A 26630-nucleotide genomic window follows, 5' to 3' on the forward strand; every position below is an offset into this window, starting at 1 on the left:
TTTTATCACTGTATATTGACAAAAAGTGTATTTTTCAAATATATGTTTTAATGTTTCTCTATTTTCCAGATCGCCACTTGCTTGCTGTCAATGACTGGAAACAACCTAAAAACCTGAAGATAACCAACACTTCCCATGGATGAGTGTTTGCTACAGTTGTATCCAGTCTAGACGATCCTCTGGGGACTAAGGACATTAACAACAAAAATCACTAAGACTGTTTGCTACAATGTATCAGTGCAGGTATAATGTAGTATTATTGATACAAGTGTGGCAAACCCTCCTTAATCCCTTCCCGACCAATGACGCCACATAGGCGTCATGAAAACTGGTGCCAATCTGACCAGTGACGCCTATGTGGCGTCATGACTTTAAAGCTCCCCTGCGGGTCGGGTGACCGGGGTCACTGAAAGGTCAACCGACCCGCAGATACAGGGGGCTTTGTTCTTCACCACAGGGGGTGTGGCTTCGCCCCGGCGTGGCTACGATCGCTCTGATTGGCTGTTAAAAGTGAAACAGCCAATCAGAGCGATAGTAATATTTTATCAATGAAAATTGATGAAATATTACAATCCAGCCATGGCCGATGCTGAAATAGCAGCGGACATGGCTGGAGACACTAAGTTAATACTCCCCCGCCGACTGACGGCGCCGATCGGGCGCTGCCACCGACTGACGGCGGCGATCGGCCGCCGTTGTCACAATCTGCCCCCCTCCCCCTTCCCTCCGCTCCCCGCCACCTTCCGATCACCCCCCACGATACTCACAGTGATCAAAATAAAAAAAAGTAAATCACCGCCCCCCTTATCACCCCCCATAGGGACAAATAATAAAATATTTTTATTTTTCGATTAGGGTTAGAAATAGGGTTAGGGTTAGGGGTGGGTTGGGGTTGGGATTAGGGTTAGGTTTGTGATTAGGGTTAGAGTTGGTATTAGGGTTAGGGGTGTGTTGGGGTTATGATTAGGGTTGGGATTAGGGTTAGGGGTGTGTTGGGGTTAGGGTTGGAGATAGAATTGAGGGGTTTCCACTGTTTAGGCACATCAGGGGGTCTCCAAACACGACATGGCGCCACCATTTATTCCAGTCAATTTTGCGTTCAAAAAGTCGAACAGTGCTGCCTCCATTCCGAGCCCCAACGTGTGCCCAAACAGTGGTCGCCCCCCCACATATGGGGTACAGGCGTACTCAGGACAAACTGGACAACAACTTTTGGGGTCTAATTTATCCTGTTACCCTTGAGAAAATAAAAAATAGTGGGCTAAAAATCATTTTTTGAGGGAAAAAAATATTTTTTATTTTCACGGTTCTGCGTTATACACTTCTGTGAAGCACTTGGGGGTTCAACGTGCTCACCACACATCTAGATTAGTTCCTTGGCTGGTCTAGTTTCCAAAATGGGGTCACTTGTGGGGGGTTTCCACTGTTTAGGTACATCAGGGGCTCTGCAAACGTAACATGACGCCTGCAGACCATTCCATCAAGTTGACATTTCAAAACGTCACTACTTCCCTTCCGAGCCCCAACGTGTGCCCAAACAGTGGTCCCCCCCACTTATGGGGTACCAGCGTACTCAGGACAAACTGGACAACAACTTTTGAGGTCCAATTTATCTTATTACCCTTGTGAAAATAAAAAATAGTGGGCTAAAAATCATTTTTTGAGGGGAAAAAATATTTTTTATTTTCACGGTTCTGCGTCATAAACTTCTGTGAAGCACTTGGGGGTTCAGAGTGCTCACCACACATCTAGATAAGCTCCTTAGGGGGTCTAGTTTCCAAAATGGGGTCACTTGTGGGGGAGTTCCAATGTTTAGTCACACAGGGGCTCTCCAAACTCGACATGGTGTCCGCTAACGATTGGAGCTAATTTTCCACTCAAAAAGTCAAATGGCACTCCTTCCCTTCCGGGCCCTGCCGTGCGCCCAAACAGTGGTTTATGACCACATATGAGGTATCGATGTACTCAGGAGAAATTGACCAACAAATTTTAGGATCCATTTTATCCTGTTGCCCATGTGAAAATGAAAAAACTGAGGCTAAAAGAACATTTTTGTGAAAAAAAAGTACTTTTTTTTTTTATTTACGGATCAATTTGTGAAGCACCTGGGGGTTCAAATTGCTCATTATGCATCTAGATAAGTTCCTTGGAGGGTCTAGTTTCCAAAATGGGGTCACTTGTGGGGGAGCTCCAATGTTTAGGCGCACAGGGGCTCTCCAAACGCGACATGGCAAACGCTAAATATTCCAGCATATTTTCCATTCAAAAAGTCAAATGGAGCTCCTTCCCTTCTGAGCCCTGCCGTGCGCCCAAACAGTGGTTTATGACCACATATGAGGTGTCGATGTACTCAGGAGAAATTGCCCAACAAATTTTAGGATCCGTTTTATCCTGTTACCCACGTGAAAATGAAAAAATTGATGCTAAAAGAAAATTTTTGTTGGAAAAATTAAAACGTCCATTTTTTCCTTCCACGTTGCTTTAGTTTCTGTGAAGCACCTGAAGGGTTAATAATCTTATTGAATGTAGCTTTGAGTTGCTTGAGGGGTGCATTTTTTAGAATGGTGTCACTTTTGGGTATTTTCTGCCATATAGACCCCTCAAAGTGACTTCAAATGTGAGGTGGTCCCTACAAAAAAATGGTTTTGTAAATTTTGTTGTAAAAATGAGAAATCGCTGGTCAACTTTTAACCCTTATAACTCCCTAACAAAAAAAAATGTTTCCAAAATTGTGCTGATGTAAAGCAGACAAGTGGGAAATGTTATTTAGTAACTATTTTGTGTCACATACCTCTCTGGTTTAACAGAATAAAAATTCAAAATTTGAAAATTTCGACATTTTCAAAATTTTCGCCAAATTTCCATTTTTTTCACAAATAAAAGCAAAAATTATCGACCTAAATTTACGACTAACATGAAGCCCAATATGTCACGAAAAAACAATCTCAGAATTGCTAGGATGCGTTGAAGCGTTCCTGAGTCATTACCTCATAAATGGACACTGGTCAGAATTGCAAAAAATGGCCTGGTCATTAAGGTCAAAATAGGCTTGGTCATGAAGGGGTTAAGAGAACTGTGTGCCACAAGTCGGCATGTAGGTGAGTGACTTAATGAAATTGTGATGACTTTTTATGCTTTTACCTCCATCTTGTGAGTTCATAATATTGAGGGCGAACAGCATGGCATTGGAGAAAGCAGTGGCTTCTTCTTTGCTTGCAAAGTTCAAGCCGTACACCTGTCGGGCGTCCCTCCATTGGTGAAAGGTTGGCGTGGCCTGGTTATATTTCAGACCTTTCACCAGGGAATAGTTTATGACTACCTGAAAGGAAGAAATGTGATATTTACACAAAGGAAGCCGAGGATCCTGATAGAATGTTACAGAATAACGAGGCTGGAAACTTACTGACAGATGGCTCATTAATTAAAAAATCTGAAATACATGGCTGCTTTCTTACAAAGCTCACAGTGCACAGGTTGTGTCTGGTCTTGCAGCTCTGCTGAACTGTGGACTGTGGTGTCAAAAAAAAAAAAGCAGCAAGGTTATTTTTCCTGTAAGGCTGGGGTCACACTAACCAAAGAGAAATACGGTCCGTACTTTCAATGCGTAATACGGAGAAATGTCCCCTAAATAGTGCTCTGTATGTCATCCGTAATCAAGGTGTGGTCACGTATTTTGCGCATGTAAACATCCGTATGCCAAGATTTTCTCACAGGCTTGCAAAATGGACATATAATGGAGCCCTATGACAGCTTAAAACACAAACGAAAGAATAGATATATACACATAGAATACAAATATATATATATGCAATTGAGAAATATATATATATATATATATATATATTTACATTTCTGCTATATTTACATTTCTGATAATCCAAAAATAAACCTTCGACCTGTAACAAAAAGAAAACAAAAAAGCAACCATATCCTTACCTCTCCGATGCTCAGTCAGGTCCCCCGCTGCAATCCATCAGAAAGGGTTAAGTGGTTTACACAATGATCAGTGCTAATGCGACCAGCCCCATGTAAACCACTGCCAGAATGAATTATTTAATCTCTGCGCAGCCTCCTTGGCTGCCCTGAGATTAACTAATTACCGTGGGAAAGTTTCTGCATTTTTTCCCACGCTCATTAGTTCACCTCAGGGCAGCCAGTGACATCAGTAAGGCTGCGCAGAGTCCCCTGGCTGACCTGAGGTAAAATACGCATGAGAAATATACGGCTGATGGGAGCTACCCAATAGAGAATCATTGGTCCGTGTGCAATGCGTGGTTTTTACGCCTCTCACTTGTCTGTATTTCTCTCTAGTGTGACCCCAGCCTAACACTGGAAATTCCTTTGTGGGTTGAGCAATGTTGCAATTGTGAGTGTAAGGCCGGGATCACACATGCTAGGAATACGGCCAAGTCTCGCATGTTAATACCACTGAGGACTCTCAAGTATAAATTCCTCATAATTTCAAATATCTCCTGTGATTCTTCAGTGACAATAACTTGGTGGCCATCATCCATGTAACAGCTTGAAGCCAGTCTCTCAGGAGCAAGCATCCCTCTAAGGAGGCTAGTAATTGGCTGCAAGTGGTCACATGGACACGCGGTTTGTCAGCACTGCTGGAAAGAACCTCCTCATGGCCAGATTCGCACATCAGTCTTTCACTGTCTGAATGTCTCTGCCGTCCTGCTGGTCTCTAGATTGACAGATTCAGGTGTGCCTATGAGGATGTAAGTCAGGATACCAGCAATCGGTCCATTCTGTTCTGTTCAGATGCATATTGTTCCATAAAAGAAAGGCCATGAAACTAAAGGCTCATAAATAGGCTTTATGCATGTGCTGAGACTGTCACACAGCCGCGACACCTGATTATCGGGAGCGCTCCAGGTATCTGGGTTCCTGATGCAGCTATTCGGGAAGCGCTATAGCTATTCGGATAAGGAGGGAGCCGAACAAATTCCCTCATCTCTATTCATACACAACAACTGGCTAATAAAAAATCCTATTAATCTTTTGTACAAAAAGTAGTATAATAAAAAAAATACTTTTTGTACAAAGGATTAATAGGATTTTTTTTTATACTTGCAAAGACTAAAGTAATGTGCTGTACTGACATGATTGTATATGTATATGATTGATTGTATATGTATAAACATACACACAGTCGCACAGGCACAGAAAATCACTAATAAAGAAGGGGGCAGAAATAAACGATGTCCCGGACCTCACACAGCAGTAATGACGCCTCACTACACTAGACCTTCAGCCATTTACTAACATATTAAGGTATGTTTCCACGGTCAGTATTGGCAGCACTTTGGATGCAGCTTCATCCAAATCGTTGCTCCCTTTTGTATGTACGTGCAGTGATCCCTCATGTGTTCACTGAACCATGCGGAATCACCACGTCCTATACATAGGATGGTGATATTTATCTTGCGGAGACTGAGCATATACGCTGGGATGCCGGAGGTGTCCCTGCATACATCGTGGAAATGGGATTTCATAAAATCGCCTCCACTATGCTGTAACATGTGGACGCTGTGGATTGGATACTGCGGCTGTACCCAGCGTCCAATCCGCAGCATTTCCTGACCGTGGGAACATACCCTTATAGGTCTAATATGGGGCAGCTGCAGAGGTGGGGCGGGTATTTTATCGTGAGACCCTGCATAAGAATGTGAAAGTAATACCAGGTTTCTCCTCCAGGAGTCACTGTAGGGGAGACAACTAGTTTTAGGCAATTACCATATACAGCATTCTGTTCATGAACAAGGAAGGATGGATCAAGAAAGTGCAAAGGTAAAAAGAAAAAAAAAAGTAATTCTGTTTCATCCTGAGAGAGTCTGGGTCTTGAATTGGTAGACCATAGCCTTATTGCTTAATCCTTTGACGGGAGGTGTTATCAGACTAATAAATGATTGTGGCTTCCTGCAGCCACCACACGAGGCAGCGCTGTGCTTTGTGTGGACTTTGTTCTGACTGTGCTCAATGACCGCCATAGGCTCATAAGCACCACCTAGTGGTGACAGCAACAAAACAAAATCATGCTTCTGATCAGGCTGCAATAATTTCAGACTATACGTACTTGCTGATCCTGAAGTTTCACTCCAACTACTCTGAAGGTGTTGTTGGCAGTATTATGGTAAATGTTAATCCGGCTGAAGCCCTGTTGTCCGGGTTTGATTGGCACCCATTTCTTGCTAGTGTCATCGTAGATCATGACAGAAGCACGAGCTTGGCAGATACTCTGTTCACTGAAATCATAAGAGAAAGAACAGCATTAGCCATGATGGATGATGCCCCACAACCCCAAGGAACAACAAATCAGCCTCCATTCATACAACACAGTCTTCCTGAGAGTTGGTCACAGCCGTGATTCACCTGCAACTGTTCAAGATCTCTGCTTCCTGCCAATGGATTCAAGCAGTCATGTTTACTGTCAGAGAATGAAAATCCATGCAAACTTAATATTTCTCACTGCTTTGTTTCTTATTGTATTGAACCTAAACGATTCTCTATTATCTAAGGCTAGTTTCACACTAGCGTTACCGAGCGCAGCGCAGGGCCACCGCTAAGCTCCGCCGCCGGCCGCGCCCCCTCCGGTCAGCTCCTCCTCTGGGCGCATGACGCTGCATGCGACCTGCGTCCCCTATATTTAGCGTTGGGTACGCTGGCCGTGCGCTGGTATGGTTTTGCCGGCGCATGCGCCCTTTTTGTGCTGCACCGACGTGTGCCAAACGCACTCTGTTGCATTTTTGTGCGCTCGGCGCAGCACAAAAAGGGTGCATGAGCTGGCAAAACCATACCAGCGCACGGCCAGCGTACCCAACGCTAAATATAGGGTACGCTGGTCGCATGCAGCGTCATGTACCCAGAGGAGGAGCTGACCGGAGGGGGCGCGATGGCCGGGGGCGGAGCTTAGCTGCGGCCCTACGCTTGGTAACGCTAGTGTGAAACTAGCCTAAACTACCTGGACTGGAGATACAATGGTCACAAACTCTCAGCTACGAAAACATTATGTTTATAAGTTAGCATTGTACCAAGAGAGACTGAAAAGGGTCCAAGGATGGGCACAAGCGTCCGATCTGGTCCATTTCAGCAAGACAGCGGTCTGCGGATGGGTGAGAACCACATGCAATTTATCAAAATTCTTTCACTAAGGCCGGAGGCACACTAGCGACAAAAACGGAAGAGTGCAATGCGATTAAAAATCGCATTGCAATCGTCCCAATGTTAATCTATGGGGCAGCTCCCATCATCTGATTTTTTTCTCGGCCGTTTTCCTTGGGCCGAGACAATCACAGCATGCAGCGATTGTAACCGATTATCGGATCGGACTTGCCAATGCAAGTCTACGGGTGCGATAAAAATCGGATTAGACACGGACCATGCGTGTGAAAATCGCACCCGGTGTCCTTTAACAAAAGCCGGCAATTCATTTTGCAATACAGTAAAATCACACTGACATGTTTAATAAAGAAATGAAAGAATAGCTATAGACACACAGGATACACACACACACATATATATATATTATATATATATATATATATATTTACATTTCATAGAGTTCTACATAGCAGAATAGCCGCTAATTCAATCGCCGGCTTCTGTAAAATCATTCCTAAACCTAACATGAAATGACACATGGTTTACATACAGTTAACCATTTCATTTCATTTGATTTTTATATGTCTTTGACTAATAATTAGATGAGGGTATGTGTGCAAAATTTGGGACATGTAGGTGTTAAATTAAGGGGTATGTCATTTCATGTCAGGTTTTGGAATGATTTTACAGAAGCCGACAATTGATTTAGCGGCTATTCTGCTATGTACAACTCTATGAAATATAAATATATATATACAGTATATATATATATGTGTGTCTCAATGACATGTGTATATATATGTATTCTATGTGTATATATCTATTCTTTCGAAGTCTACAACTTTTCTGGTCTTAATAAAATATCGCCCTCTACTGTCTTTGGAGGAAACGTAACATCACTGCAAACAAGGAGCGAGAATAATTTTTATTATGCGTTTGTGTAAGAGTGAAGTATGTTCTCATATACTAATATATATGCTAAATACATAATTAAAAAACCACACCGTCCATGTAACGCTGTATGTCTGTGAGCTATATGTACTAATCTTATAAACAAACTCACATACTAGTAAAAACTCGATAGATAGATGCATCATCACTAGTGATGAGCGAGTATACTCGTTGCTCGGGTTTTCCCGAGCAATGAGTATACTCGCTCATCAATAATCATCAACTAATCATCATCAACTGTATATAAGAAGAGTAGTGATGATACTTGCAACAATGTCCATGTTTCCTTTAGATGAAGCTTACACGATAATTTATTTCCAACATAAAAATAGAGGTTTCTTTGCCTTTTGTACTGGTAGATTAAAGCCACGTTATGGTCATCACCCTTTGACTGTGATCCATGTTCCCTCACACTATAGCCTCTATGAAGTCAGCCTTTTTTTTTTTAGCACAATATGGCCGTATTGTAGGTGCCAGCCGTGTTGTGCAGCCTCTCACTCATTAACCACTTAAATGCTGACAATCACATGATCGGAGTGCTGATGGATAACCTTCCTCTAGGATACGTTATGGATTGTTTTGTTGTGCTGCTGAGAACAAGAAATCAAAACACATTAAAAGGATTTCATTTTTTTCTGTAAATACACAAGCCAATAGCCTAAGATGATATTGTTTTTTTGTGGGATTTGAACCCAGGTGTCCCATGCTATACTGCACTACTACTAACCTAACCACTGAGCCACTATGCTTCTCTAAGTGCTTGTCGTTTCTTCTTCTTTTAGATGTTGTTACTGGTGCGAATTGAACCCAGAATCTCAGTGTTTGCAAATGATTAGTTTAACCGCCGAGCCACTATCTTCCTTAAATGATCACTATTTCTTCTATATAATGCAATATTGTCCTATAGAGGCCAAGTGATCAAACCATTGCAATTCACGGGACCTTAAAAACAACATTTCATCCATTTTTGAGAGATTTTAAAACAGGCTCCATTGTAGTTATAGAGGAAGCTTGGGAGGTCTTTTTCCCTATCCTGTCTGCAGTATGCCCATGTTGTGTTAACAGGTCCCCTGAAGATGCACATAGTGATGGAACGTGTCGGGTTGCACGGGGAGAGTATAGGGCCTGTTTTTTGAGTGTCAGATGTGGACTGCCCTTGTAAGAGCAAAAGTCTTGGGGGTCAGGATATGTTAGCTTCTACCGGGCTTAATAGGGTGAGTGTTCCCCTTTTTTTCTTGATGAAACCCAGCTCTATGGAGAAGACATCTGACAGCTGACGTCTTCCACATACATTGGTGAGATTGTTCCATTCTGTATGTAATTGTATGTGTAGATGGAGTTTATTTCTCACTCATGACGTCATTTGAGCATCAATATTTCTTGATAACCCTTACAGGGCAGAGGTTATTGTTGTATATTCAGTTCTGATTCTTTGTTTGATATATCCTCTAGCAAGAAGGATACTCATTGTCATTTTGTGGTCACAGTGGAATCTATGTGGTCCAGAATTTATTTTGTTCCCCAGTCAATTGGTCTTCCAGGACTGGGAATAGTTGCATATATATATGTATCGGAGTCTGTTACATGACATATACAGATACCTCTGCGTATAGTCTGTAACAATACAGATTTATAAGTGAATCTTTCTAGTGCACTAATTCACTTTATCTTTTGGTAGCTGTTTTTATCTATATAACATTAAAAGTTATGTTTTAATACTATTTCTTTTGCTGATATCCTATACATGTGAGAGATTTGTGGCATTGATCCACTAGTGCTGGTTTTTGATATACCGTATATATATATATATATATATATATATATATATATATATATATATATATCCCTCCCGGCTGTCACTGTCAGAATTCCTCACTAAAACAGTACGGTTTACTACCACCAGTTTCTCGTTTGAAATAAGCCCCGTCCGACAGCGGGCTTATATCAGGTCAGAAACCTACCCAGGTAGTGTAGAATAAAACCAACGGAGCGTGCAGATGTGGGGATTTGTGTATCGAGATAAAAGAGCAGCCCAAGATTAATTTTATATTTAATCGCCAGAAAGGCGCACTAGAAATATACGGGTATATATTTACAGAACAATATACTGGTATACAATCAGGAGTGTAGTACAATGATAGAGTATAGATAGGTTTAAATTACCGTGTTATGTAGCATGTGACCACAGGGAGGCACTGATGAATAACAGCTGTCTCTTATCTCCAAGGCTGTTGCCTCCCACACTCTGTGCCCACCCCTGGGCTTGTGCAGCCTCCTCCCATCTCTGAGAGTATGATTTTCTGTCCAGAACTTTCCACCCAAAGCTCTGAATGGAATGGCAGCGGTGCCACTGGATTCTGCTGGATTTTATCTGTGCATAGAGACTAAATATGCCTACCGTATGTAATTCCTGGTAGCTATGGTTTATAACTCAATAACGCAGAGTGCTACAGGTGGCTTCCGGGCACGGGCGTGTGGAGAAAGGAATGCCGGTTCCGATTATGTGCTTGGCTAGTCTCAGAGATATTGCATTCTTTTATTATAGGTCATTTTCCAGATTCAATACCTCAGAGCCATGCTGTGACCTGTAGTGCGTAAGTTACACAGAAGGAATCCAGTTTGGCTGTGCCTACACTAGAACTCACACCCTTGTGCTAATTGGTGGTCACCGAGCTTCAAAGGGCTTGTTCTTGAAGATAATTAAAGGAAAACATTGCATTGCCTTTTATGGCCTTGGGGAATGCATGCCAATGGAGGGGGGCTGAGTGGTCTGAAGCAAGTAGTTTTGGGCCAAACTTTATCTTGATGGGGAATTCCATCAGAAATCAAAATAACAGTTTCCCCATATCTCACACTCTGCATCACCTGTATGTGAATAACGCCACATACAGATTATCTTTTGTGCACTAATATATCAATCACCCCCTCCATGGATTGGTTGGTTGAAAGTGATTGTTTCATCAGTGTTGCTGCACCTGTGTTGCTGCCATCTTTAATGGGGTCCACTGCATTTGTTTGGAGGCCTGGGCAGGTAAGCATCTCTGCCTTTTTTCTTTGATTTTCAAAAATTTTGTGGGGACTTCTAAGTTCTCTTCTTGTTTCTGTGACCTCATCATGCCCATGTGGATTAGGGCATTGACCTCTGTGGTGCAGGTGATTGAGTAGGACATCCATGGTACTCCTCAAAACCGATCGTCGGTACGAAAACGTTGTACTCTCCTGATACGATATAACAGACTATATATACACACGTGGTCAAAATTGTTGAAACCCCTTGATTAATGAAAGAAAAACCCACAATGGTGACAGAAATAACTTAATCTGAAAAAAGTAATAAATCAAAAATCTATGAAAATGAACAAATGAAAGTCAGACATTGCTTTTCAACCATGCTTCCACAGAATTAAAAAAATATAAAACTCATGAAATAGACCTGGACAGAAATGATGGTACCCATAACTTAATATTTTGTTGCACAACCTTTTGAGGCAATCACTGCAATCAAACGATTCCTGTAACTGTCAATGAGACTTCTGCACCTCTCCACAGGTATTTTAGCCCATTCCTCAAGAGCAAACTGCTCCAGTTGTCTCGTGTTTGCAGGGAGTGCAGGGCTGGATGATTTACGCGAAACGGCCTTCGTCCATCCCTGCAGTCCTCGCATGCCTCCTAAGCCTGCATGTCCTCAAAGTTTTTTGTCGCAGAGATGAAATAAAGCAACTTTGATATCTTTCTCAACGTGGTGAGTGCAGCAAGCCTTTCTCCTTTTCTGCATTTACCTTTAATCTGTTTAGAAGTTTTTCTGAGCTCTTTTGTTACCATTCGTATTATCCGTCTCTTTGACTTGTCATCAATTTTCCTTCTGCGGCCACATGCAGGGAGGTTGGCTACAGTCGCATGCAGCTTAAATTTCTGAATAATATGTGCAACTGTAGTCACAGGAACATCAAGCTGCTTGGAGATGGTCTTATAACTTTTACCTTTTAACATGTTTGTCTATAATTTTCTTTCTAATCTCCTGAGACAACTCTTTCCTTTGCTTCCTCTGGTCCATGTTAAGTGTGAAACACACCATGTCACCAAACAGCACAGTGAGTATCTGTAGTCCTCTATACAGGCCCACTCACTGATTCCAAGATTGTAGACATCTGTGATGCTAATTAGTGGACACACCGCGATTTATCATGTCCCTTTTGTCACATTATTTTCAGGGGTACCATCATTTCTGTCCAGGCCTATTTCATGAGTGTCATTTAAAAAAAAAAAAATTCTGTGGAAGCATGGTTGAAAAGCAATGTCTGACATTCATTTGTTCATTTTCATAGATTTTTGATTTATTATTACTTTTGTCAGATTCAAGTTATTTCTGTGACCATTGTGGGTTTTTCTGTCATTAAACCAGGAGTACCAACAATTTTGACCACGTGTGTATATGACCTGTGTACACAAGTGTTCTCTACATATCGTATTTCTCCACGGGTCACACTCCCCCTCTGGGCATCTCACCTCTGGCCACAGTCCTGCTGGCCACACAGTGGCAAGACTCCTCAGTACAGTGGCTGCCTTAGGCTGCAGCTTCCTGGCATTGACTAATACCTGATCCTATTAATATAACTATGCATAGCTGCTAATTATAACATCCACAGTTCCAAAGACATTCCAGGCCGCGTCTTCGGTTTCATCACATCCTGCTCCATTCTGTTTATTTCAGTGTAGGATGAAAAAGAAAGGCTAAAAAACTTTTCACAACTGAACCTGCTAAAATGAGCAATTTATTCTACTCTTGCTTGGATTTTAGTGGTGACTGTTCTGCACATACACCTCTATATACTCCTGTTAACCCCTATGTGGCCAGGTAATACAATATTCATGCTTAGCCTGCACTCGGCTGTGCCATGTGTCAGCGCCAGCGGCGATATATCTGTAACCGGGCCAGACCACAGTCTCCAGTCTATTTGCAGGAGACTCGGCTAGACTTTGTCAGTTTCCAGAAACACTCATTTTATTTCTGCCATCTATCACAGTCACAGTTTTTTACTGCTTTGACATTTCTTGAAACCTGTTCCTGGAGAAGCTGGGTGACAATAATTTAGATGGCGCCTAGAAATTTTGGAATGTGAAAAAAAGTCCAAGAACGCAGAAGGTGCACTCAGATTCCAGCTCTTCAGGGGAAGGGCTTAGCAGCGCAAAGATCCCGCCCATGAATAGCTGGAAAATGTGAGATTACTTTAATTGGCTCCAATCAATGCAAAATCTGGGTGACAACCATTAAGGTTATTATCATTATCCAGCTTTCCCAGGCTCCTGAACATTAAAGCAGCCTAGTTATGCAGTGATACATCCACTGTACTCTGCCTTGCTTTGCAGTAATCTAAATATAGGTGATGTATCAGTGCATAACTAGGCTGCCTCACCATTCAGAGACCTGAGAAAACTGGTATTAATTGTCATGAACGGCGTAACTTGAAGCTTGTGGACCCTAATGCAAAATCAATAGAGCCCCCCAACAATCGGATTTTTAACAATATTGTCTTCCCAAAGGTTCCTTTTGGTCCCTTGAGGCCCCAGGGCCCGAATACAACTGCATCCTCTAAACCCCATTATTTTTACGTACCTATTTGCCATAATGGTTGTCATCTAGACTCCAACATCCAACTTTGCCAGACTCCTGAATAACAAAAAAAATCTCCCTCTTCCCTGTTCTCCTATTATCATACAAAAGCTAGGGCCACACTATCAGTATTTGTTCAGTATTGTTTCTCTGCATTTTGTAAGCCAAAACCAGGTGAGGAACAATCACAGGACAAGGTATAATAGAAACAAGTGCACCAATTCTGCATGTTTGACCCTTCCAGGTTTTGGCTTACAAATACTGATGTGAAATATTGACTAAATACTGATAGTGTGACCATAGCCATAGGGCTCATATTCATCTGCGTTTAGGAAGTCGTTCTGTGTTGGTCCCAAAAAGTTGGACAAAGTTCATGCCAGTACAATGTGATTTTTCTCACCTAGCATCCATCTGACATGTCTAGGCAATCCATTTGCAATGCATTTTTAACATCAACTTTTACGTACAGGAATTCTCTATGTCATTTCAACTTAGTTTAGTAATTAGTAAAACAATCTTGGATACAGATAGATAGACAGGCAGATGTAATTGAGATATATCATCAGTGCAGTGCAGCTTGCTGTACATATTGTATATTTAACCCATAATTAAATAAAAAAAAAAGGCAGGTGATCCTGTGAACTTTTAATAACCAGCTGAGGGAAAGCCAACAGCCGGGAGCTGATGATTATAGCCTGGGAAGGGATAATAAACATGGAGCTTCTCAGGCTCTTAATATAAGCTCACAGCGGTCTACTTTGCTTTTACTGGTTATTAAAATGGGGGACCCCACAAAAAAATTGTGGGTCTCCCATATAATTAATTGCTAGGCAGACAGCTGCAGGCTGATAATTATAGGCTAGGAAGGGGCTACGAATATTGCCTCCCCCCCAGACTAAGAACATCAGCCCTCAGTCGCCCCAGAAATGGCGCATCCATAAGACGTGCCAAATCTGGAGCTTAGCATCGCTCTTCCCACTTGTCCTGGTACGATGGCAAGTGGGGTAATAGGGTTGATGTCAGCTTTGCATTGTCAGCTGACATCACGCCCAGGCGTTGTTAATAGAGATGTGTCTCTAAGATGCCCCCATTACTAACCCCATAGTCAAATTTTAAAAAAATACACAGCTAGAATAAAGTTCTTTAATTGAATGAAAAACACAGAATCCTTTATTTGAAATAAATACTCCTGTCCCTATTTTTCCCATTACTGTAAAATAAAAAATAATAAACTACCATATTCCCCACCTGTCTGTTCGAGAATCCCTATGTGATGCTGTCTCATGAAGTACTGGGTGGTTTCTCACTTTCTCAACCCCAACCCTATTACCTCACTTGCCACCGCACCAGGACAAATGGGAAGAGTGAAGCTAAGCGCCAGATTTGGGGAATTTTATGGATGCACCATTTCTGGAGTGGCTGAGGGCTGATGTGCTTAGTCTGGGAAGCTCCATGTTTATTATCCCCATCTAAGGCTTTAAACATCTGCCCCCAAGTGTTGGCTTTCACTCAGCTGATTCATAAAAATTTGGGGGACTCCACGCCATTTTTTAAAGCTAAATATATATATATCTTCTATTGTATTCTGAGAGATCGGGTTCTGAATTACTGTAAGCGGTTGATTTCAGGTCAGGTTTCTTATGAGATGGGTGCGTAGAAATTGCATGGCACACGCATGGTCTGTGTGTCATGCGATTTCTTTTCTCGCACCCACTGACTTGCATTGCCGAGTCTCTTTCGATATACACGGCCACTCCCAGTATGCTGTGATTTTTTTCTGATCAAAGATGAGAAAAAAATTGCAGATGTGCAGGGGATTCACAGATTAACACTGATCTGTATCCAATCCCACTTTTTTATGGGATTGCACTCGTAAGTTTCTCACGTAGATGAGTATGAGCCCATGTAGGAAGAAATAAGCTGGGAAAAACTGGCTGCAGTAGTGGCCATAGCGCTACCCAGCTTTCTTATGTCATCCGGATAAATGGCATCCTTGTCGCAGCTCCCTGTGGAGAACATCCAGGAATAGCATGAAGTCACTGGATGGCTCGCAGCCTACAAGGAACAGCAGTTGGGGAAATTCACTGGCAGATGCTACTGAAAGGATGTAACTTGGCGCAAGTCATCAGAAGCAGTGTTACATTACAGAAAACTGTAAACCGACGTTCATCCATTATAGCAGATATTACGACTGGCACCGACTAAAGGACCAAAATAAGAAGCAAAAGATAATGCTCATCGATCAGCAGGTATATTCACAATCCGCCCTCCATACAACACCAGCGCATGTAATACCAGGTTAACCCCTTTATGGGAAGCATAGAGTTGTAATGAAGGCTCTCAGCTGCAATAGTTGCAATGAACATATCTTCCACCGCTTTCTTCTCTCTGCTCAGTTTTCCTGCAGCGCCTCTGCAGGACAGATCAGGAATAACAATCCTGTCATAGTTCAATAAGTGTCTCTGTGGCTATATTGTTAGCATTTCCAGGAATCTCAGTGTTTGCAGCTTATAAGGAGAACGCCCCCCGGATTATGACTTTGGCCTTGCTTAAATAGCGCTAACATAATCTGCAGCGCTTTACAGACATCATTATCACTGTCCCCATTGGGGCTCACAATATAAAATTCCCTATCTCCGCCATTGTAGTTTCTACAGTTTTCTGGAACAATTTGCACTTGTCAGTGGCTTTAGTATTTGCGTCGTATTCTCTTTACATCTTTTTAAGATGTCTTTCCGTTTTAAAGTCATGTTTTTCGGGGGGGGGTTCTTAACTTATTGCTGAGTGCTGCTTTTTAACGGCGCTGAGGAATATGGGTATAGCCAGGGGCGTATCTAGGGGGGGGGGGGCAGCCGGGGCAGTTGCCCCGGGCGCAGCCAGCAGGGGGGCGCAGTCGGGCCGCCTAATGCAGCGGTCCGCAGTGTCTCCCCCCCGGCGGCTGCGTTCTGCCGCCCCCCCGGCCTGAGAGTCGGCGGTTCTCTGTGTCAGCTGTCAAGCTGACAGCCGGCGCAGAGAAGGTGCGCGTGCCGGCTCCCAGGGAACAATTGTACTGGCGTCTATACAGATGCCAGTACAAATGAAGCTCTGGCCGCCGGGCCAGAGCGACGTCAGCAGCGTGATCAGGTCATGTGATCACGCTGCTGACGTCACTCCCCGGCGCCCAAAGCAAACGCTGGTGGTAAGTGTGCTCCTCTGTGGAGCTGAAGAACCACCGAAGATGGGAGATGAGGGGGAGTTAATGAGTGGAGATGGGGGGGATTTGTAGAGGGGATGGCGGTTAAAGTGTGGGGGTATTTAGAGTGGGGATGCGGGTTAATGAGTGGGGATGCCATGGGGTTAATGTGTGGGGGGATTTGGAGTGGAGATGGGGGTTATTTAATGTGATGGGGGTTAATGATTGGGGATAGGGTTAATGTGTGCGGGGGTTAATGAATGGGGATGGGGGTTAATGTGTGGGGGCGTTAATGAATGGGGATGGGGGTTAATGTGTGGGGGTATTTGGAGTGGAGATGGGGTTAATGAGTGGGGATTGGGTTAATGTGTGCGGGGGTTAATGAATGGGGATGGGGGTTAATGTGTGGGGGCGTTAATGAGTGGGGATGGGGGTTAATGTGGGGATGGGGTTAATGAGTGGGGATTGGGAGTGCTGATGGGGGTTAATGAGTGGGGATTGGGTTAATGTGTGTGGGGATTTGGAGTGGGGATGGGGGTTATTTAATGTGTGGGGGGATTTGGAGTGGGGGTGTGGGGGATTGAGGATGGGGGGATTTAATGTGTGGGGAGATTTGAGGACACAAAATAAAGAGTATGTATGAGGAAACAGTATGGGGGATTGGTGCAGACAGTATGGGGAGCGAATGGGTTAATGTAAGTGGACACAGTATGGGGAGTCAGGGGTATGTGTGAGCAGACAGTATAGAGAGTGAGGGGGTAAATATATGAGGAGACAGTATGGTGAACAGGTGGGATACTAGAGGGGAATAGTGTGAGGTGACAGTATATTGCAGATATTTTTATTTAGGAGCATTATGACACTTCTATCTTTAAGGGGATCGTGTGGAGATTTGCTGCAGAAGACCGGAGAAGATGGAAGTCTACAGAGACGAGATGTGGATGAGAAAACTCATCATGGGGTCTAGAAGAAAAGGTGACGGACTGCAGAGACGACGTCATCTATAAGGTACCTGGATGTAAATGTTATTTGTGATACGGACTTATTCTCATGTTTTTATTTGTTAGGAACATTACAGGGGTTGTCCAGGTTTGTGCTGAGTCTGCAGACATTCTATGTGACTGCAGACTCCTGAATTCTCACAGTGCTCACTGAACGCTGTCAGGATTCTCTTGTGCCGGTAATTTACATACATGCACTCACATGCTGACAAGACATGTGTGGCCTCACTCAATGAAAATGAACAGAGCGAGGCCGGGCACGTCTAGTCGGAATGTGGCCAGAAGTATATAAATCACATACTTGTGCTGACGTGACTGTATATCGGCAAGGGAGAAACCTAAATGTGTGCAGTGCATTCGTTGTGAGAATTCAGAAGCTGCAATGTCAGGATTCTGCTCTGCAGGCTCCAGTAGTCATCACACGGACACTTCACTCATATGCGATTTTCATAGTTATGGTCCTGTGACATCGAGCTTCTCTTCCTGCTTCTCTCAGTTTTTTACTGAACAACATTGAGAGCAATAGGGAGAGCAGCTCGTGGGTACATAGCTAAGTGTGCAAGTCGCATATGTACTTGGGCGGGGGGGGGGGGGCGCCGAACCGAATTCTTGCCCCGGGTGCCAGAAAGCCTAGATACGCCTCTGGGTATAGCACACCCCAGCGTCAATAAATCTCCAGGGTCTCAGCTACCAGAAAACATACATGACCCTGAACATACATGATCAGGGCCATTTTTTACGGTCCCCGGTCATGTGAATAACGGTGATCAACAAAAAAAATTCTGATTTAAAATGAATTCCTCTCTCCTCTCATGTGGTCTAACATATCAGAATAGAGAAATGGGGACACCTGAGATCCCCCGATACCTCCGCCATCTCCCAGGCCCTCCTGCTCTATCCCCCAACACTATCTTCCTGGAAAAAAAAAATGGCGGGCGCATGTGCAGTGCACCCGCTGAGGTCTGCCGGCAACAAAAGGGAATTTTTCCTATTGGTTCCTTTTGATCACTGTGATAAAAATAGTAAATCAAACCCTCCTTTGTCACCCCCTTAGTTAAATAAAAATTATAAAATACATATTTTTCATTCTTCACAGTTAAGAGTTAAGGTCGGGGTTAGTGTTACGTTAGGGTTAGGGGTGTGTTGGGGTTAGTGTTGCGTTAGTGGTGTGCTGGTGTTAGGGTTGGGGTTAGAGTTGTGAAGGGTTGTGTTGGGGTTAGGGTTGTGTTTAGGGGTGTGTGGGTTCAGGGTTGGGGTTAGGGCTGTGGTAGGATTGGAGTTAGAATTGGGTTTGTTTCAAAAGAAAAAAAAATGATGACGATGTGACGGCTAGTGTTGAGCGCAGGTGCTCATTACTGAAGTTTGCATCGGGTGCTTGGGTATGCACGGAGTATCGCGAATCCCCACGTTTTTTTTTGGGTGTCTAACAGGGACGAAACATGTAGGGCAGGGACTCGAGCATGTCACTCGAAGACCTGTGTTGAACACTATTGACGACATATTCAATATGACGACCTAATGTTATCAAATTCTGTGTCATACCTGTAGGTTCAAAATTCTCTCAATACCCCTGAATAAAATCCTTGAAGAGTTTGGTGTCCAAAATGGGGTCATTTGTGGGGATTTCCATTGTTTAGGTACATCAGGGGCTCTCCAAACACGACATGACATCCACTCTCGATCCTAGCCAATTTTGCGTTCAAAAAGTCAAACGGTGCTCCTTCCCTTCTGAGTCCTGCCATGCGCCCAGTAGATTTACCCCACATATGGGGTATCGGCGTATTCAAAAGAGATTGCACAACAAATTTTGTAGTCCATTTTCTCCTGATACCCTTGTAAAAATAAAAAAGTTTGGGTCAAAAGTACATTTTTGTGAAAAAAAAAAAAATGAAAGTTCATTTTTTCCTTCCACATTGCTTTAGTTCTCGTGAATCACCTGAAGGGTTAATAAACCTCTTGAACGTTGTTTTGAGCACCTTAAGGGGCGCAGTTTTAGAATGGTGTCACTTTTGGGTATTTTCTGTCATACTGACCCCTCAAAGTCATTTCAAATGTGTGGTGGTCCCTAAAAAAATGGTTTTGTAAATTTTGTTGGAAAAATGAGAAATCGTTGGTCAACGTTTAACCCTTACAACTTCCTACCAAAAAAAAAATATGTTTAAAAAAAAAAGTGCTGATGTAAAGTAAACATGTGGGAAATGTTATTTATTAACTGTTTTGTGTGACATATCCGTCTGATGTAATGACACAAAAATTAAAAGTTGGAAATTGCAAAATGTTAAAAATTTTTCCAATATTAACATTTTTTTAATAAATAAACGCAAGCTATATCAAAGAACTGTTACCACTAACATGAAGTACAATATGTCACAAAAAAATATCAGAATCACCGGAATCCGCTGAAGAGTTCCAGAGCTATAACCTCATAAAGTGACGGTGGTCAGAAATTTGGCTCGATCACTAAGGGGTTGCTTATGAAAATGTTCTAGAGTTTACCGATTCATTAAAAGTGACTGTAGGAGTCTTCATTTTTGGACCATTTTTTGACAAACACACCACTTTATAATGTATTTGCAACTTTTGATTATGGGAAAAGTGGCAAAAACAGTCTAAAGACAAAAATAAAAACATTTAAGAACAAAAAAAACTGCCCGAAATTCATGGACCGAGTGTGCCATATTGAAGAATTAAGAGTAAAAACTTCAGCGAATATAAGAATACAAAAAAAGAAAAGTAACTTTAAGAAATCGCAAATAACGAATCGGGCCCTATGTGGGAAGAAACCGTGAAAATCCACGCAAACAAGGAGAGACTTGATACTAAGTGACGACAGCTGCAGTTAGTGGTGTTCCTATATGTTGTGACTTCCCTTCTACTTGTTGCTGCTCGACCTCCATACTAATAAGAAATGTGACATTTCCACCATCATTTCTTTTGAGCATCATCTGATCCATAAGTGACAGATCTTGCACTCACACAATAAATAGCAGCGGCTGCAGCAGACCATAATCTGCATCTTCAGAAATAATTGTCTACAATTTCCTGCTCTGTAAATCCTGCTGCCGAGACACAAGGAGCAGATTCCTGATTATCAGCACTGATTACTCCAATAAACCTAAGAAATCACAGCCCGGGGGACGACGAGCCATGAGTCATACGTCCTCAGTATGTACGACAATGTCGGCAACGAGATCGTCATCATCACACTGGGAATAAAGGGCAACACATATTAATGCCGTCTGACACAGTAATTAATATTTCTACACATTTCCTTAAGCTAAGATACCCCTCCTATTATGTACTGCGTGAGCTCAAGTCTGACAGTATTCCTGCTTATACAGTGTCTGTACAACAACTACCCCCAACCTGCGAAGCGTAGCACCAATAACAACCAGCAAATATAGTCATCTATAACACACAATGGGAATAGCACAAGATCTGCAATGTGGCAGTGACTGCACCAGCAGAATAGGGAGTGCAGCTCTGGGGTATAATACAGGATGTAACTCGGGATCAGTAATGTAATGTATGTACACAGTGACTGCACCAGCAGAATAGGGAGTGCAGCTCTGGGGTATAATACAGGATGTAACTCGGGATCAGTAATGTAATGTATGTACACAGTGACTGCACCAGCAGAATAGGGAGTGCAGCTCTGGGGTATAATACAGGATGTAACTCAGGATCAGTAATGTATGTACACAGTGACTGCACCAGCAGAATAGTGAGTGCAGCTCTGGAGTATAATACAGGATGTAACTCGGGATCAGTAATGTAATGTATGTACACAGTGACTGCACCAGCAGAATAGGGAGTGCAGCTCTGGGGTATAATACAGGATGTAACTCGGGATCAGTAATGTATGTACACAGTGACTGCACCAGCAGAATAGTGAGTGCAGCTCTGGGGTATAATACAGGATGTAACTCAGGATCAGTAATGTAATGTATGTACACAGTGGCTGCACCAGCAGAATAGTGAGTGCAGCTCTGGAGTATAATACAGGATGTAACTCAGGATCAGTAATGTAATGTATGTACACAGTGGCTGCACCAGCAGAATAGTGAATGCAGCTCTGGAGTATAATACAGGATATAACTCAGGATCAGTAATGTATGTACACAGTGACTGCACCAGCAGAATAGTGAGTGCAGCTCTGGGGTATAATACAGGATGTAACTCAGGATCAGTAATGTAATGTATGTACACAGTGACTGCACCAGCAGAATAGTGAGTGCAGCTCTGGAGTATAATACAGGATGTAACTCAGGATCAGTAATGTAATGTATGTACACAGTGACTGCACCAGCAGAATAGTGAGTGCAGCTCTGGGGTATAATACAGGATGTAACTCAGGATCAGTAATGTAATGTATGCACACAGTGACTGCACCAGCAGAATAGTGAGTGCAGCTCTGGAGTATAATACAGGATGTAACTCAGGATCAGTAATGTATGAACACAGTGACTGCAGCAGCAGAATAGTGAGTGCAGCTCTGGAGTACAATACAGGATGTAACTCAGAATCAGAAATATATGTACACAGTGACTGCACCAGCAGAATAGTGAGTGCAGCTCTGGAGTATAACACAGGCTGTAACTCAGGATCAGTAATGTAATGTATGTACACAGTGACTGCACCAGCAGAATAGTGAGTGCAGCGCTGTGGTATAATACAGGATGTAACTCAGGATCAGTAATGTATGTACACAGTGACTGCACCAGCAGAATAGGGAGTGCAGCGCTGGGGTATAATACAGGCTGTAACTCAGGATCAGTAATGTATGTACACAGTGACTGCACCAGCAGAATAGTGAGTGCATCTCTGGAGTATAATACAGGATGTAACTCGGGATCAGTAATGTATGTACACAGTGACTGCACCAGCAGAATAGTGAGTGCAGCTCTGGGGTATAATACAGGGTGTAACTCAGGATCAGTAATGTATGTACACAGTGACTGCACCAGCAGAATAGTGAGTGCATCTCTGGAGTATAATACAGGATGTCACTCGGGATCAGTAATGTATGTACACAGTGACTGCACCAGCAGAATAGTGAGTGCAGCTATGGAGTATAATACAGGATGTAACTCAGGATCAGTAATGTATGTACACAGTGACTGCACCAGCAGAATAGTGAGTGCAGCTCTGGACACACCCAGGAAGAGGAGGAGCGTCGCAGCTGAGCGTCTGCAGGCTGGGATTTTGCTAAGCTCCTGGGAAGGGAGGTTTTTTTTTCCTGCAAGAACTTTCCATCTGCCCCCTTCCCAGGAAAGAGGACTCTACCTGGGACTGAGCGCCGGGGCTGTTCCCCTGCCTTCCACCCCCCGGCAAGCCAGCTGGGGGTGGGGGGCCTCATCCACAACCAGGAGGCCCAAGGCACAGCCAGCCAGTCCCAGGGATGGGGAAAAAGCGGACAGCAGGGGGCCGCAAGGCTCCAGGGTCCGGGACCCCTGAAGTGAAGGCTGTGGCGGGCCCTTCCCCCGGAGGTGCAGCAGCCGGCAGAGGTGAGGCGGGGCCCCCCTTAACATCTGGGGCTCCAAGGCTGCGGGAGAGTTGGCTACCACCTACGCCTCCCGCATCCATGCCCACCTCTCCGAATATGAGGAGGCCGGGAAGCAGCTGAGGAGACTTCGGGGGGAGTTGGAGGGAGCCAGGATAATATCTAAAAACAGGCTCCGTACCTCAAAGAAAGCGGAGGTCGCCGCCACAGTCCAGCGGCTGGAAGAGGAGATTCGGGCCCTGGAGGGCCGGCGAAGTGTCATCATGGCTGGCAGCGGCCCCTTCCAGGAGAAGCTGCGGAACGAGGACCGGTTCAGGGCCATGGCCGGTGGGTCTCCTGGGGGGGTCAGGAGGCCCCACCCAGGTGGAGGAAAGTGAGGAGAAGGAAGAGCAAGATGGCGCCCACGCTACACCCGGGCCGCCTCCACCTGAAGACCTGACGGACACCAGCAGGAGTCAGGTAACATGCAGCGGGATAGCCCCTGAGCAATTGGCCCTCCCGCTGGACTCCAGTAACGCGGAGGAAAGCAGGAGCGAGGGGGAGGATGGAGGGAGTGGGAGTAATACCGAGGGGGGCTGCCTCATCCTCAGGCAAGTGCGGCAGATGGAATCCCCAGCACGGTTTGGCACGCTGTTGTTTGGGGATGAAGTCTGCCTGGAGGATGAGGCAACCGGGAAGAGGAGACACAGGAGGCGTAGGCGTAAGGCCTCTGAAGGCGTGGGGGAACAAATGGTTTTTGCTCCTCTTCCCGGGGCCCCTCTGTCCCGCTGTGTGGAACCCGCTACCCACCCCGGCTCGGGCCCTGTGGTGGGTCCGCAGCGAGGGAGCGGGGAGAGAGATGACTGTTGTGACCTGACTGTCGCATCTGGTGACAGTTCAGACCAGGGCAGCGACATGGAGGTCGGTGCTGGTTGTGGTGTTGGTGTCCAGGCTCAGCCCTCAGTGGCAGGGGGGGCTGGCCTGGCACCAGGTAAAGTTGGTACAGCCAGGGCCGCACCTCCGGCGGCGAGTGCTGGGGCTTCTGGGCCCCCCACGTACGGATCCGCTAAGTCTGGATCGCTAGTGGGGGTCCAGAAGTCTAGGAAGGGCGAGCAAAAAATCAAACAACAACTGAAGCGGTGCAGGGAGCTGGTCGCTCCCATGGCAGCGCCCGTGGTAAGAGCGGGGTCTCCGGCACGTCGACCCAAAAGGGGGTCCGTGCGGGGGGGCTCCGCCGCCACTGGGCGACAAGGGGGAGTGGCCGGCCCTGCCTGTGGCAAGTGGTGGGCACAGAGTGGCGGCGGTGGTCTGCGAGGGGGCGGGGCCTCCCCGAGTGTTGCCCGGCCTGCAAAGGCTGTGGCATGCGGGGGGGGCGTGTCCTCCTCGGCCGCTGTCCCGCTCGCTACGTCTGCGTCACCTGGGGGGGGCGTGGCCTCGCAAGGGGTCACTGCTCTGCCTGTGGTGGCCGTGACTGGCGGGGGGGGCGTGGCCACGGCAGGCCCGCTGCCCTCTGTCCCACCCACCCTCCCAAGCAGTGCAAGTAAGCTGCCCCCAAAAGCTGGCGGGGGGTTGTCGGGGTCCCCAGCCCACCTACCTTCATCTGAGGGTGCGGGGACTCTGGCGCCCCCTGGCAAGCCAGCAGAGGGGGTGAAGAAGGGTGCAGGGCAGGGAGCTGTGCCAGAGGCCGTCCCTGCCCAGAGCAAGGAAATCAAAAGAAACTCTGAAAAAGAAAAAAAAATGGTGCTGGAGAAACCAAGAGCTGCTGCTGCTCCCAGGCACAGCCAGGGAAATGTGCAGTATATCATCAGCGCTGAGGCACTTAAAGGGGCAGCAGCACTCCTGGCCAGTAAGGGCAATCATGGAGCACCTGGCCAGCTAGGGCCCCCAGCAGGTGGGAGGGAAAATTGCGGCAAAGGAACTGTTAATGCTGATGTAAATAAAAATGTAAATATAAATAAAATTGGTGCTGAGGAGTATGAGGAGTGCGTGAGTGAATGTGAGAGCGGGGTGACTGATATTTTTGAGGAGTTGTTTGTGGACGTGAATGGGGATGTGAGTGACATGGATGAGGGAGCGAATGTGGCTGAAAGTGCTGGAGTGAATGCTGGGGTGAGTGGGAATAATAGAGTGAATGGGAGAGTGAGTGGGAGGACGAATGAGGGTGCAGGCACAAGTGGTGGTGGGAGGGCTGGCCCATCTGCCCCCCCAGCCGCGAGACCCCAACGTAACTATGCGGGGGCCGCGGCTGGGGGTCAGGGTGGTCCTGGGGGGTCTCCTCGCCTCCGGGCTCCAGGGACGGCGCTTTGCACCACCGTTTCCTGGAGGCCCTTAAAAGGGGAGAAAGGTCGGTAACAGTAGAGGGGAGGACAGTGGACCTGTCTTTCTGGATAGAGAGACACGGCCTTGCTGCCTTCCAAAATCAAAGGGAGGGAGGGACTGTTTGGTCTCTCCCCACAGCCGGGCAGGGGCCGCCAAGAAGGAATGTGGTCCGTCTTAGGTGGGGGGGCAATGAAGCTTGTCCACCCAGGAGCAAGGTGGTGGAGCTCCTCCTTAAGATGGGCTTCGGGGCAAATGACATCTTTGCCCTGATACATCCTTCGGCGTCCCACTTCTTTGATGTCAGTTTCGTGCGGCCAGAGGGGCTTGAGCTCTTCTGGTCGAACTACAAGCTGGTGCGAGAGGAGCCCGGATGGCGAGACTTCGTTGCGCAAGCGGTGTCTCGCCAAAATGCCGTCAAGCGAGTGACCGTGGTGACTTGTAACGAGTCGCTCGCAGGCGTGGACATAATGACGTGGCTTTCTCGTTACGGGGAAGTCACCGAGGTCTCAAAAAAGAACAGGGACGAATTTGGCATCTGGTCGGGGGGCTGGACCTTCATGGTAAAGCTGAAGGTTTCCGGCGGCACGGTCACCCACATCCCTTCCTCGGCGTTCTTGGGGAGGGACAGGATCCTGGTCTTCTACCAGGGGCAACCGAAGGTCTGCCACAAGTGCGGCGACCCCACCCACTTCAGCGCCAGCTGCAAGGTGCAGAAGTGTGCGTTGTGTGGTGGGGTAGGCCACCTGGCCGCCTTGTGCAAAGACATTCGGTGCCACCTGTGTGGTGACCTAGGTCACCCGCTCAGCCGCTGCCCTCGCTCTTTCTCCAATACCGCTGCAGGCCCGGTGGGGGGAGACAGTGAGGGGGCAACCTCTGGCGGTGCTTCTGCCGTGGCAGGTGGTGGCGGAGGGGGAAGGGCTGAGGGGCCGGTGAGGAAGGGCAATGCTAAGGCAAGGGGCCCCGCGTATGAGCGGAGGCAAGAAAAAC

At 45.5% G+C, this 26630-nt stretch overlaps 1 protein-coding gene across 6 annotated transcripts in view; it reads right to left on the reverse strand.

The window, feature by feature from the left end:
- The window catches only part of EVL (Enah/Vasp-like), a 228273-nt gene that overhangs the window by 106297 nt on the left and 95346 nt on the right, over nt 1-26630 (reverse strand). For all 6 annotated transcript variants that reach the window (XM_073577960.1, XM_073577961.1, XM_073577957.1 and 3 more), the window contains exons 2-3: nt 6083-6251; nt 3142-3319 (exon numbers count right to left, since the gene is read on the reverse strand). In XM_073577960.1, coding sequence (XP_073434061.1) covers nt 3142-3319; nt 6083-6251 — 347 coding nt within the window. The remainder of the gene's footprint in view (nt 1-3141; nt 3320-6082; nt 6252-26630) is intronic.

Source organism: Dendrobates tinctorius, unplaced genomic scaffold (assembly GCF_039654945.1).
Source record: "Dendrobates tinctorius isolate UK_male_01 unplaced genomic scaffold, ASM3965494v1 ptg000058l, whole genome shotgun sequence".
Taxonomy (NCBI): Eukaryota; Metazoa; Chordata; class Amphibia; order Anura; family Dendrobatidae; genus Dendrobates; species Dendrobates tinctorius.